General features: G+C 44.4%; 1 protein-coding gene across 3 annotated transcripts in view; it reads left to right on the top strand.

Moving 5' to 3' along the window:
* LOC145350839 (ribosome-binding protein 1-like) overlaps nt 1–13,323 on the top strand; it is a 108,947-nt gene extending 95,624 nt beyond the window's left edge. For 2 of the 3 annotated variants that reach the window (XM_080200194.1, XM_080200193.1), the window contains 6 exons: nt 2,055–2,138; nt 3,977–4,069; nt 4,394–4,468; nt 5,429–5,527; nt 10,647–10,790; nt 12,693–13,323. In XM_080200194.1, coding sequence (XP_080056320.1) covers nt 2,055–2,138; nt 3,977–4,069; nt 4,394–4,468; nt 5,429–5,527; nt 10,647–10,790; nt 12,693–12,746 — 549 coding nt within the window. In that variant the 3' untranslated portion in view covers nt 12,747–13,323. The remainder of the gene's footprint in view (nt 1–2,054; nt 2,139–3,976; nt 4,070–4,393; nt 4,469–5,428; nt 5,528–10,646; nt 10,791–12,692) is intronic. The other variant, XM_080200195.1, reaches the window with a different exon arrangement.
* The last annotated feature ends 234 nt before the right edge of the window (nt 13,324–13,557 follow it).

Raw genomic sequence — 13,557 nt, 5'->3', positions numbered from 1 at the left:
TCCAATTTGAATACTCATGGTCTGGTAGTGAAGTCCATGTACCCATCTTTGTTTCATTTCCCCTGGTATCCTTAACCCGACAAAAATGAATGACATTGGTCCTAAAAATTGTGATCTTGGCACCACAGCCATCTGAGGAAGGATTTTCTAGAATTCTGGCCACTGTGGGTGGATTTGGACAGAAGTGCTATCTGATCACTGGCCCATGTACAGTGTGGCGTACAGTCAACAGGTCCAGGGTGTGCTGCCACTGTGGGGGCGGGGGGCGGGGGGGGGGGGAGGTGGGGTGTGGTGGTTTTGTGTGTATGTGTATGGGAGTGTGTGTGGTGTGTGTTTGTAAACAAACACATTGGCTAACCGATTTTCCTGATGTTAGCTGAGGGGTGAATATGTTGGTCAGGACACCGGGGAGAACTCCCTTGCTTCCCTTCACAATAGTCCCACAGGATCTTCAGTGTACACCTGAGAGGATAGGTGAGGCTTTGCTTTGACATCTCATCCAAAAAACAGCACTTCTTGCAGAGCAGCACACCCTCTACTGCACTGGAATGTCAACTAGATTTTGTGATTAGATGCTTAATTTTCCCACCCCTGGAGGGATGGTATTGGAACCACGAGGCCAGTAAAATAGAGGGGATCTGCGTCGTGATGGCTACCTGACACGTTTAAGTTTCTGGGGTCTTCCTGAAATGGGCAGGGAAGAAAGCGGACTACTCAGTCCAAGGAAACGGGCCACCAGTTCCACCACCCGCTATTGGACTGCTCTGACATCTATGGCCACACTGGCGTTCAAGAAATTTAGAAGTCTTCAGAGTGCATCTTCACCTTGAGGTGTTCTCATGGTTCCCAACTTACATCAGCAGTGCCAGTCTCTCCAGGTGAGACTGCCCACTCCTCACAGCATTCTGATAGGCAGGTTGGACAGGATGGAGTCCCACCGTCTCTGATTGGACAAGGTTGCCTGTTAATTGGGGCCTTCAGGATGATCACATGTGGTCAGGCCTCAGGCCCCATTGGGGTCAGGGTCGGGCCCTGTCAGCGTCGGGGATCGGGCCCCATCAGGGCTGGGGCTTGGGTCCTGTCAGGGTCCAGAGGTCTTGCACCCTCAGGAAGTCGGAGGTCGGGCACTGTTGGGAGTCTCAATGGAAAATTCAGTCCCATGTCTCTGGAGTGGGGTTTGAATTCACTGAGAGCTGGGAGTGCTCCCTGTTGAGTCAGAGCTAACACCTAACCACCCCATACTGTTAGAAAATTTTGGGATGTCCGACCAACCACTTTAAGGAACGACTTTACACCAGCCTGGAGTTTGCTGCACTCGGGTGAATCCCATGTGTTGCAGGACCAGCTGCTACACGAGTGTGCTAACAATCAGCTGCCTAATTCCAAAGCTGTATAACTGTTATGTCAAAACATCCCCAAACAAACTGCACTGTTGCATAAGTGAACCGTAAGATGTGAATAGGGGTGTTCAGGTGTGAGAACAAGTCTTGGGAAATAATACGTGTCCCAAATCTGATTTACCCTCTGTCTTTTACAAATATTTGGCCTGAAGTGTTGCAAAGAGAAAGTAGTCTAAAGCTGTCAAGGGGTTTGGGAGAATGTGGGGAGTATGGCATTGAGATAGAGGATCGGCCATGATTATGTTGAATGGCAGAGTCAGGCTGGGTGGGCTGAATGGCTGACTCCTATTTTCTATGCTTCTACAAAGTGGCCTCATTGTTGCTGAAGTTAAATTTATAGAGTGAATTTAAAAAGATTTACAAATTTGTGAAGAGACCGTTTTGAAATAATGTTTTCAATATTAAACTACATGTGCTAATCTTTCTGGCAAGGCGTTGCATCTGCTGCACTGTGTGGTGCATTGCTGGTTGTTTGGTGCCTCTCGGTGAGGATGGCAGCGCTCACTCTGCCAAACCTCAGACTGCAGCAATAGGAGTGGTGTGTTGTGGTGGTGAATAAAAAGGCATCAGGTCAGCACGGAATGTGTGCTGACCCACGATATTTCATTGTGATGAATTGAAGAAAGTGACTCGTGCTTCCTCTTTCCCTTGCAGCTGAGTGAGCTCCTAACAGAATCACAAAGCCAGCTTGAAACAGCCAATAAAGAGGTACAGAAACACAGTGAGGAGCTCTCACAGGTGAGGACCAATCAGTTCCCAACATCCATCTCTGTGCTCTTCCACCTATTTAGATCTTCAATCTTACAAGCTGCACTTAAAAACTCAGCTACCCAGCTAAGTGATGCTTTAATCAAAAGAAAATGGCTCTGACTTCAGATTTTAACTTGAGCTGACTTACTTAAGCCTGATAATAGAGATGTAGTTGAATTGGAGAGTTCCGAGGGGGTTCACTAAATTGATTCCAAAATGAGGATTTTATCTTGTGCAGAGAGATTGAGCTGTTTAAGCCTATATTCGCTAGGTTTAGAAGAAGAAGGAGTCTAATTAAGGTATACAAAATGATAACAGGTATTGACAAAGTAGACATGGAGAGGATGTTTCGTCTTGTGGGGCAATCTAGAACGAGAAGTCATAGTTTTAGGATAAGGAGTAGCAGAGTTAAAACAGAGGAGAGACTACTTCTCTCAAAGGGTTGTGAATTTTGCGGAATTCGCTACCCCAGAGTGATTTTTAATTAGTAATGGGTTGAAGGGTTATGGAGAGTGGGCAGGAAAGGGAACTTGAGGCCAAGGTGAGATCAGCCATGATCGAATTGAATGCAGATATCTACTCCTGCTCCTAGTTCTTATGTTCTTATGAAAGAAGATGCCTTCAGTCACTCGATGGAGTACAAAAGTAATGGGTATTGATCAGTTATGTAGTTCCAGCAAATAGAGAGAGAGAAGCCATTATCTGGAACGGTGTGGATTGTATACTCCTCCAAACAACACTATAATCTTGATAATCTGTCCTTGATATTGTTGGCCGAGGAACAGAAGAACTCGCTTACACTTAGAGGCAGTTCCATGGATCTTTATCTGAGAGGGCACATGAGGCCTTAATTGAACCTTGCATCAGAAAGATGTAACCTCTGACAGCGCAGCACTCCCTTAGAGCTGCCTTCCCCTAGATTTTGGGGGTGATTCCCCCAAAAAAGTTCTAAGTGTCAAATTCACGTAAAAACTGGAGTAATTCCCGCTGGTTTCTTTCAGTGGAAGTTTCAAGATGAATCTCCCACAATCTCTGCATCATAGAATGCACTAGCGTGAATCCCATTGAAAATCTGTGGGTGGGGTCTATTCCCACCAGAGAGGCTGGCAGCATAGCACTGAGTGGGCCACTGTGCACGCGCCGATCTGTCAGAGCAAAGATCAGTGCATGGTCAGTGGCCCCGCACTGCCGGCCTCCCGATTGCTGGCCAGCCCCGCAACTCTGCCCTGCATTCGACACTCCCGATGGCCCGAACACTGGCTCCTGGATATGCCTGGGCCATCCTTAACTACCCCTGTCCCCAGCTTGCCTCGATGTCCCCCTCCCCCCCACATCCACAGCCCCAAATCCACCCCTCCCCATCCCGCAGTTATTCAATAAAATAATGAGTGAGTTCAAGAGACAGTGGAGGGGAAATTCAACTTATTTGTGGGTTCATTGATGATGCCCGTTTGGCATCTGTAGCTCTCGACTTGTGTCCAAAGCTGAAGTTCCGGGCTGGCAGTTCCTTGGGGCCAAAGCAAAAGGGCTCCATCACTTTAATGGGTGCAGGTTGGATTTCTTCCCTTGGTAAAGATGTCTTTCTGGAGAACAGAGGGAATATAGCCAGAGGCTGGGATTGAACTCACCATGGGTTGGTTGGTCTGACCAGTCTTCCCTTAAAAACAGCCCTTGTTTGTTTTTTGTCGCTGTTGTTTGTGTTTGAAAGAAAGCTTAACTTATTCAGTGGTGTGCTTTGTCATGGGCAGGAGGGAGGGAGGGCTGTTCTTTATTCAAAGGGGTGTACCTTTGTACATTATAAGTGAGTTTTAATCTCCCTGTTCTAGGTGAGACAGCGTCTGTGTGAAATGGAGTCCCGTATGCGTGATGGAGAGTTGATTGAGTCACTGACTGATCAAGTTGAGCAAGAGCCTGCCAAGGTTAGGGTAGTGAGGCACTCGTGCGTGGCTGCAAAGAGCACACTGATCTCTAAAGTTGCTCACTAACACCGTACGCCTCTTTAACCTCGCTCCGTTATCTGTACCCCATAGCCTGTGGTCGCTCTCCCTGCACAGCCAGAGTTTTAATTTGCGTCCACATGCCTAATGTTTGTTTGCATCTCCCCTTCTGGAAATTTTCATCATCTAAACCTCAACCATTTATTCCTCCTCCTACTTCCCATCTCTCAGTTGACTGCCTATGATTCAGCACCTATGATTTCTGTGGTAAATAACTCTGCACTCTTTATGTATTTTTTTATTTAGCTTAAAACCCAGTTGGAAGAAACTGTGCTCAATGAGATGACACAGAGACAGAAGCTGGCTGAAGAATTTGATAAGGTGGAGAATTTATAAGAAACAAAATTCTGGCTATTTTACACCAGATTATTTCTCCGCAGTAAATGATCTCCTGTTGTCAGTAGCCTACCTGGGCTAGACATCTCTGTTGCTGGGTGTGGTTGGGGTGGTGAGGGTGCGGGCAACCGGGGGGTGGGGGGGTGCGGTGTGGGGGCAGCTGGGTGAGGGAGCTGACCGATGGTTATTTAACCTGAGGATCACCGCACCTCAGGTGATGGATAAGGTGAAAAAGGATGGCCTTTTCCCTCTCATCTATCCTTCCTAAACACTTGATACCCCTGGACATTCAGCTCCCAGTCCCTGTCACCCTGCAACCACGTTGACAGGGACAACTTGCCAAGATTCCTTTGACAGTCTTCCAAACCTGCGGCCTCTGCTGCCAGACACTTGGGAACACCACTACCTGCAAAGTCCCTTCCTGACTTGGAACTATATCACTGTTCCTTCACAGTCACTGGGTCAGAGTCCTGGAATTCCTTCCCTAACAGCAAGGTGTGAGCACTTACATCACACGGACTGCAGTGATTCATTCCTCAAGGGCAATTAAGGATGGATAATAAACGCTAACTTAGCCATTGATACCAACATCCCAAGAACAAATATAGAATGTGACTAAAAGCTTAGTCAGTATAGCTAAATTCAATAAAGTATTTGTGTATCAATCTCTCACAAACATGAGTCAGTAGCTCCCATATAGCCTAGGGACACTCAAGGCAAGTCTAATTGACTAACTGCTGCACTATCAAGAGAACAACTAATTCTAAGCAGAGGCGTGGGTCAACCCAGTAGTAGTATGTTGCTGAACTGTACAGTCCCCCAGTGTAGGACAGATGATTTTCTGTACCATGTATTATGTAACATGCTTCAAAAAATGGTGCTTTGTTTGCTGCAGATCTTACATCAGTGCTTTCTAACTGAGCCTGTGCACTTCCTTATTATTAGGCACAGAGTTCGGCATTGAACTTGCAGGAAGAGCTGGAGAAGTTGAGAGCAGCTGGGGACAGTGTCACCTTTGATGGAGAGGATGTTGTTCAACTAAAGGTAGTCTTGATACATCTTGTAATTTCTGCTCTATATGTGTACTCTCAAATACCTTATTGTCCCTGGAAAAGCAGTCACCTTGCAGTGCCAGTTGTGCTGTGTCCTGAATTTATTACCTGAATGATAGGCCATCTCATGACTTTAAGGCTTTTTAACCCCTCTTGCGTTTCAGGTCATTATGGTCGAATGTTACTATCTTTTTATTCAGTCTACTTCATGCATTTTTATAGCATCTGACCCCTCATTTCTTGAAGGCCCCAACACAGGACTAAGCTTTAAGTTTAAGCTTATTCATTAGTGTCTCAAGCAGGCTTACATTAACACTGCAATGAAGTTACTGTGAAAATCCCCTTGTCACCACACTCTGGTGCCTGTTCAGGTACACTGAGGGAGAATTTTACATGGCCAATACATCTAACCACGACATCATTCAGACTGTGGGAGGAAACCGGAGCATTGGAAAATACCCAAGCAGACATGGGGAGGATGTGCACACTCTGCACAGATAGTGACCCAAGCCGGAAATCGAACTGGACTATGAATAAAAATAAACTATGATGGATGCTGGAATCTGAAACAAAAACAAAAAATGCTGGAAAATCTCAGCAGATCTGATAGCATCTGCGGAGAGAGAATAGAGCCAACATTTCAAACCAGGATGACCCTTCGTCAGAACTCAATAGGACTGTAGATCCTTCCTTCCTAACAGCACTGTGGGTGTACCTACACCACATGGACTGCAGTGGTTCAAGAAGGCGGCTCACTACCACCTTCTCAATGAGGAATGGGTAACAAATGGTGGCCTAGCCAGCAGCACCCACATTCCACGAAGGGATAAAGTAAAAAATAAATTCTAGCCCTTCCTGTTTGCTCACTGAGTTGTTCTCGCGCTGTGTGAACTGAGGAGTTGAGGTTGTTTTGCTCATTGAAAGGGGCCCCAGTTGAATTCAGCCCTTTATTGTCACACTTGAGGAAGTATGTGAAGACCTTAGTGAGGCTGCAGAAGAGATTTTCTAAAATAGTTCATTTGCTAGGGCTGAGAGACTTCAGTTACATGGAGAGGCTGGAGGTTGGTCTTCTTAAAACAGAGCAAGTTAAAAAATTTTATCAAAATCATCAGTGGTCTTGACAGAATAAAGAAGGATGGCTGCTTCCAGTCTCAGAAGGGTAGGTAATCGGAGGACACAGGTTAAGGCTGATTGACAAAAAAGATAGAAGTGACATGAGAACATTTTTTTTGAAGTGATTTATTGTGATCCAGAATGCACTGACTGCAAGAGTGGTGGAAGCAGATTTAATAACCAATTTCAAAAGAGAATTGGATAAATATTTGATGTGAAACACTTATTAGGCTATGGGGAAGATCAAGAGAAGCGAGGTTAATAGTATACTTCTCCCAGTGAGTCAGCATTGATATGATGCGCAAAATGGCTTTCTTGCTGTGCTGTACCACACTACGGTTGTGAAACATCATCCACAGTTACAATGGGGTGGTATCATTTGGTCATACCAACTGCAGAATCCTAAAACCCCTCCAGTGCAGAAGAAGGCCAGTCAGCCTATCAAGCCTGCACCTGCACAGTCCCACCCAGGCCTGATCCCCTTAACCCCATGCATTTACTCTGCAAATCCCTTGATGCCAAGGACATGGCCAATCAACCGAACCTGCACATCTTTGGGCCGTGGGAGGAAACTGGAGCACCCAGATGAAATCCCACACAGACATGGGGAGAACGTGCAAACCCCATCCAGGAATCAAACCCTGGTTCTTCCAAGAACCAGCAACGACAACTGTGTACATCTGTGCCAATTTTGCATTGAACTCCTCAGTCATGAGAGGACCCCCCCCAACCTCAGAAGCTGATGAAATCATTGGACATTCTGGAACAATGTGGACTCTGCCACAATCTATACCTCAATTCCATTGATCTGACTTGTTGCCAGTGTTCTGTGGCTGAGGTCGGTTTCTTTTCAGCTGACTTTGACTCCCTTCCCATCCTATCTACCTTGCCCAGAACAGATGCTGACTCAGTGATTTGAGCTCATTCAGAACAGATTAATAACCAAACACGGGACCTTGTGTGGTTCACCATAACAGGAAATGAGTTATCCTCTGAGCTAACTGTGAGGAAGTCTACATATGCTTTCTTTTTCATTTAGATTTGTGTTTCTCTTACTTAAGGTTCACAACTACTCCTATTTCACAAACAATATTGAACGTTGATCTTGGCAATTTCAAAGCCTTACCCTTGGCAAGTCTGTTAGTAATTTGTTTTAAGTGCAGTGACTATTGGCAGCATCAGCTGATATTTTACGGTTTAAGTCAGAAAGACCACAACATTTATCGTTTTTCATTGACAAACCTTAATATATAAAAAGACTATGGGCAGGATTTTCCGCCCACGCTCACCCCACGCTGGAAATCCCTGCCCGAGGTCAATTGATCTTTGTATGCTCCATGTCCCATCCGTTGCAATTCCCGTGGCGAGCGGGATGGGAGAATCCCCCCTAAAAGCGCCGTCTTACTGGCCATTCATGCCATACTGCAGCTGTAAGCAAGGACAGAGTTTGGCGCTTGGCCAAATCGCCACTCACTGCAGCAGGAGCAGAAAATCCCGCTGGCATGAAATGCTGGAAAATCCCACCCTTACATGTCTTTCCATGGAGCTGACAAATGAAAGCTAATGAACAAATTACCCGTCAGACCACATTACTGGCACACATCAATCATTAGGCCATCTGTCCTTGTTTGCACTGCTATCCTATCCTAGCAGACTGCATAACTCGTGACTTCCCCATCATTTCAATGTTGGAAAACTAGGTGATAGACAGGGTAGCACTGGATGGGCATCTTGTCCTTCGAAGGATGAGGAGGAGAGTTTTCTTCAGTATTGATTCTTGTTGAAGAGGTGGTCTACAAAATTCCTGCAGTGTTTACCCCGATTTCTAACCAGGACATTGGCAGAGCCCAAAGAAATCAGCGTTATTGTACTGGGACATCCCCTGCAATAACTCAGGAGTATGCTGCATGTCCCAGTAGCTAATTGTGGTTGTCTGTGTTATCATAACTGTACAAAAAATTCTTCAGACTCTCCCATTCTTCTCCAGTGAATGAGCCCCTTGCTATGGATTTACCTGTTACTGTTTATCATCTCAAAACCGTCTCGAATGTAAATTTCCTCCTTTGTCCATGTTTTGTGACCATTACTATTCTTTCCTCGTATCACATAAGTGAATGTCTATTACACACTACCCACATGTCAAAATTGTCCCTCTCATGGGATGACTTGGTGTAAATTTATATCCTGTACTAAAATTAGAACTGAAAACTGTGTGCTTGTAGCATTTTCTAATGGTATGGTTTACCTTGGGAACTGGTCCATGGTAGATTTCTCCTGGGAGTAGTATTGGCGCAGGCTTTTAAAATCTGACATCAAGTGTTTCTATAAATTAGTTCCACAATTAAAGAGCACTCAGGGTATAATTGTGTTCAGATATCAGTAACAAATTCATTTGTAACAATTCCTTCATCCACTGTTTAATGGATATTAACCTATTCGTAACCTCAGCTTTGTTTTCAGATCCTTCCATGGTTTCTCGTCTCTCAGTACTGCTGTAACCTTTTCCTATTCTACAATTACTCTGATCATTTATGCTATTCCTGCCTTTGCCCCACCATTGATGGCCACACCTTTAACTCCCTCAGCCCTATTCCCTGGGATTCCATTCCTAAATATATATTTTGCCTGTCCGTCTCAAAACCATGACATGGAGATGCCAGCGTTGGGGTGGGCACGGTAAGAACTCGCACAGCACCAGGTTAAAGTCCAAAAGGTTTATTTGGAATCACGAGCTTTCAGAGTGACTCACCTGATGAAGGAACAGCGCTCTGAAAGTTTGTGATTCCAAATAATTCCTGTTGAACTTTAACCTGGTGTTGTGAGACTTCTTACTTCTTAAAACTGACCATTATTACCTGGATTTTAATCTCCCTCCTTCATCGCAGTATCTGTTTTTCAGTTCTATCCCTGTGAAGCACTTTGGATGGTTTTTATTTATATGTGAACTATAAAATGTAGGTTGTTTTTGAATACTGCTTCAATAATGAGGGTTACATGACTATTTATATGTTGGGACTGTAGTTTGAAATTTAGGGTGAATGAAGGGGGTCCTGTGACCTGTTCTGCCAGCTGGATGGTAAGCCTTGGGTGGTTTGATGGTTAGAAATTAAATGAAGGCTTTGTTTTACTGAGAGGAAGGTGCAAGATATTCACGCTTAGCGACAGTGGCAGTCATCTCTCAGTTTACGACAAGTTCACTCTGACCCTCCTAACGACGCAGAAAAGTGCTGAAAGGGCAGAGGTGTAAACAGCTGTGCTGTAAATAGCCTGTGTACATCTAAGCTGAAAGGGGGTTGAGGTCAAAGAGAGCTAATTAGCAATTTTTACCCAGATAATGTGTTTCTCATCGTCATTGGGAAGAGGATAGAAGAAGCCATTTTAAAGTCAGATTACAGGCTTCCCTACAGATGAACAAATCTCACAGACAGCATGTGGGCAGCAAAGAGAAAAGCTGCTTGGGTTGACAAGCTGCCACAGCCAGATGTGAGAGGGAGACGGGCTCAAGTTAATGAGACTCATCCTGCAACCTCATAAAATTCCAGGAGATTTGTCCTGTCATGGCCGGGTTAAGAAGAATCATCAGAAATGGGTTTACTGCTGATGGTAAATTCAAGGAATTCTCTGAAAACTGAGGGAAGGCTGTCGAAAGTCACTCAAAATTATTACTTGGCAAAACTGAGATGTGGGAACCTATTGGAAGCTGGGAGTAACAGAAGACAGTTTGCTAAATGGCGTGTAATAACGTGCAGAGTGCATTGGATGTTAAGCATAAAAGGAGAATGCCACTTTCTATAAAGCATGAGTTGCCCGCAAAAAGAAAATAATGTTCGGTCAATTTTTTTTAAACCATTTGTTACAGTAAAAGATTTAAGGTGCAAAATATTGACGTGTCATTCTCTCAGTTCCTAACTGGAAGTCCAAATTTTAAAAAAATGTTAATGGCCTTGATGGGGGTCAGAACATGTCATTAACATCATTGTCATATTTATTCTGAACAGGAAAGACTTAACAAGGAAAAGAAGTTAACCAATGACTTGGGCCAAGCAGCTGCAAAACTGCAGCAGATGCTGAAAGCTACCCAGGAACAACTTAACAAGGAAAAGGAAACTGTTGAGAAGCTACAAGCACAGAGGAAGGAAAAGGTACAATAACAAAATGTTGATAGGAAAGAGTCATCTAACTTTGGTTACTGATGACGTTTTGTCCTCCATGTGTGCATCTCTCTCTCTTTCCAGTGTGCTCCATTCTTCTGTACCCTTTCTATAATCCATGCCTCCTATAAACTACGGATCCCTCTCTCTCTCGCATGTATCTCCCTCTTTGTTTTTCTTGGGTGCGTAGTCTCCTCTGCTAGACCCATCTTAAATAGTACTCACAATACTTAAACAGGCCATTTTACCCAACAGGTGGTGTCTGTGCTCCACACAAGCCTCCTCCCACTTCACTTTATCTACTTCTCACCCAATTCCATTAACACATTCTTCTAATGTATACCCCCTATACATTATCTCTCTCTCTCAAGCATGCATTTCCTCTTTCAGAAATGAAAAGGTGACAACCACAAATAATCATGAGACATCATCACAACCACTGAGCTAAAGCCTCACTATTTTGTAAAACAAGTCATTGAAACTGACTTGTTTTTAAGACAGAAAAGCTACAATGAACCACTGTTTAATGGACTCTATGTTGTCCGTAAGTTCACTTCATCCCACCACAGGCACAATGATGCCTTTGGAAGCTTGGCCATTGCAGGCCAGAAGTTAGAAACATGGAGAGGCCATTCAATCACTAAAGCCAATCCCACATTCAGTTATAGAATAGTAGAATCCTTATAGTGCAGAAGGATATGGCCCATCGAGTCTGCACCAACAACAATCCAACCCAGGCCCTATCCCCGTAACCCCACATATTTACCTCACTAATCTCTCTAACCTAAGCATCCCGGGACACTAAGGGGCTATTTAGCATGGCCAATCAACTTAATCAGCACGTCTTTCAGACTGTGGGAGGAAACCGGAGGAAACCCATGCAGCCACGGGGAGAATGTGCAAACTCCATGCAGACAGTGACTCAAGCCAGGAATCGAACCCAGATCCCTGGAACCGTGAGGCAGCAGTGCTAACTGCTGCATTGCCCTGTAAAGACTTAAGGATGGTTAGATCATGTCTAACCTGCATCTTAACTCCCATGTTACCACCCTGATTCTCTCCCATTTAATATATTTGGCTGAAAAAATCTATGAATGTCAGTGTTGAAATTTTCAGTTCACCATCCTCAGCAGCTCTTTAGGGAAGAAGGTTTCCACCGCCCTTTGTGAGAATAAGATACTTCCTGGCATCGCTCTTAAATAACCAAGCTCCAATTCTAAGATTATATCGATGTGAAGGTCTACCCTGCAACATAAAATGCTTATGATTGATTTGGACCTCTCTTGAAGTGCCCCGCATTATAAACTCGGAGAGAAATTATCCAGGTCGATGGAAGTTGTTCTGGTTTTGTGTTGTGTAGGGTCTTTAGGGCACATCATAACACGGCAGACAACTGAGGTACAGAGAAGGCCCCACAATTTAGTGGTGAATGATGTACCTTGCATGCGAACTTCCCACACAAATGTGACATGAAACTGTACCCCAATAAAATCAGCTGCCATCATCCCTGAAGCTGTACACTGGTGTGTTATACTACTGGGGACCTGTGAGAATGTAACCCAGTAAGTTGGATTGTTATCAGCTATCGATCTGTACTCGGTGCTCTTGGCACTGTAGTGCAATAATTGAGGGCAGTTTGAAAGTATTTTGCCCATACGTGGGGGCTAAATGACTGTTCAACATCAGTAGAACAGGTATAACATGTATACCTGTGTGGATTATATGATGTATATGTGTACCTCCGTGTATGTGTACTCTCGGCCTTTTTACACTCATGTTACTGTCTGTACAGCTCAAAAATGAAAATTGCATTCGCTAGATCTACTAATTCAGTAGTTACTGTGCTTGATGTACCTCTTGCTCCTGCATTTACTGGGCTGTGTTCTTTTCCAGGAAGAGGAGGGAGCGGTGACAGAGGATGGTTTGAAGGAGGGGACATCCGTTTGAAAAGCCTGCAGTTGCAGTGAACACTACTCGACCTTGCCAGATGCCTTACCGATATAATAGTTCTTACGCCATTCCTAAACAGTGTGCTCAGTATTGTACCGTAGTTAATTATGAACTGTGGGTGAGCTAGTCAAAATTTTGAGGAAAGTTGCAGTTGTCAAATTTTTTTAAAAAAAAAGCTTTTTTGATTTTTCTTCTCATCTTACGATACATTCCAACAGGCGAGCCCTGACTGTGTCAGAGAGCTGAATCCAGATGTCCGCCTTGTCTATGAAACAAAATGACCTGAATGCTCAGTTTACAAGAAAAGGGAAGTAAATGTACTGTGTGGGGGCACGTACTTTGAATTGTGCAATTATTATTATTTTTTCTTCTTTTTGAGAAAAAATGAACAAACGAGAGAAGAGGAGCAGGTGAATTCTAGGTCTTTCCCATGATCTTTGTCCAGCTGCGAAGAAAGACTTAGGCAGCGATGTGACTGGGTTGTCAACAGAACGAGTTTTCATGACATTCTTTGTTTTCTTTTGTTTTTTTTTCTAAAAGTTGTCCGTCTGACAAATAAAATCTTGTAACTGCTGGTTCGCTGCCTGCGTGATCTTTCCACGGGGGAATATCAAGGGATGAGTTGAAAGCCAGTGTCCAGCGAGGCAGTGGCTCACCCAGGTGTCCAGTCTTTGTGTGTATGCTGTCAAGGCTATTTGGCTATGAGGTGGTGAGGGCGATCTGGATTCGGTTGTGACCTGATTCTGTGCATGTGCACTTTGACAGCAGCTAAGAAAGATTTGGGAACCCTGCATTATTCCAATGACAC

The sequence above is a fragment of the Carcharhinus amblyrhynchos genome, chromosome 12 (assembly GCF_965287045.1).
Source record: "Carcharhinus amblyrhynchos chromosome 12, sCarAmb.v2.hapA, whole genome shotgun sequence".
In the NCBI taxonomy this organism is placed as follows: domain Eukaryota; kingdom Metazoa; phylum Chordata; class Chondrichthyes; order Carcharhiniformes; family Carcharhinidae; genus Carcharhinus; species Carcharhinus amblyrhynchos.
The sequence above is the reverse complement of the archived record's forward strand: the minus strand, read 5'-3'. Positions and strand labels throughout refer to the sequence as shown.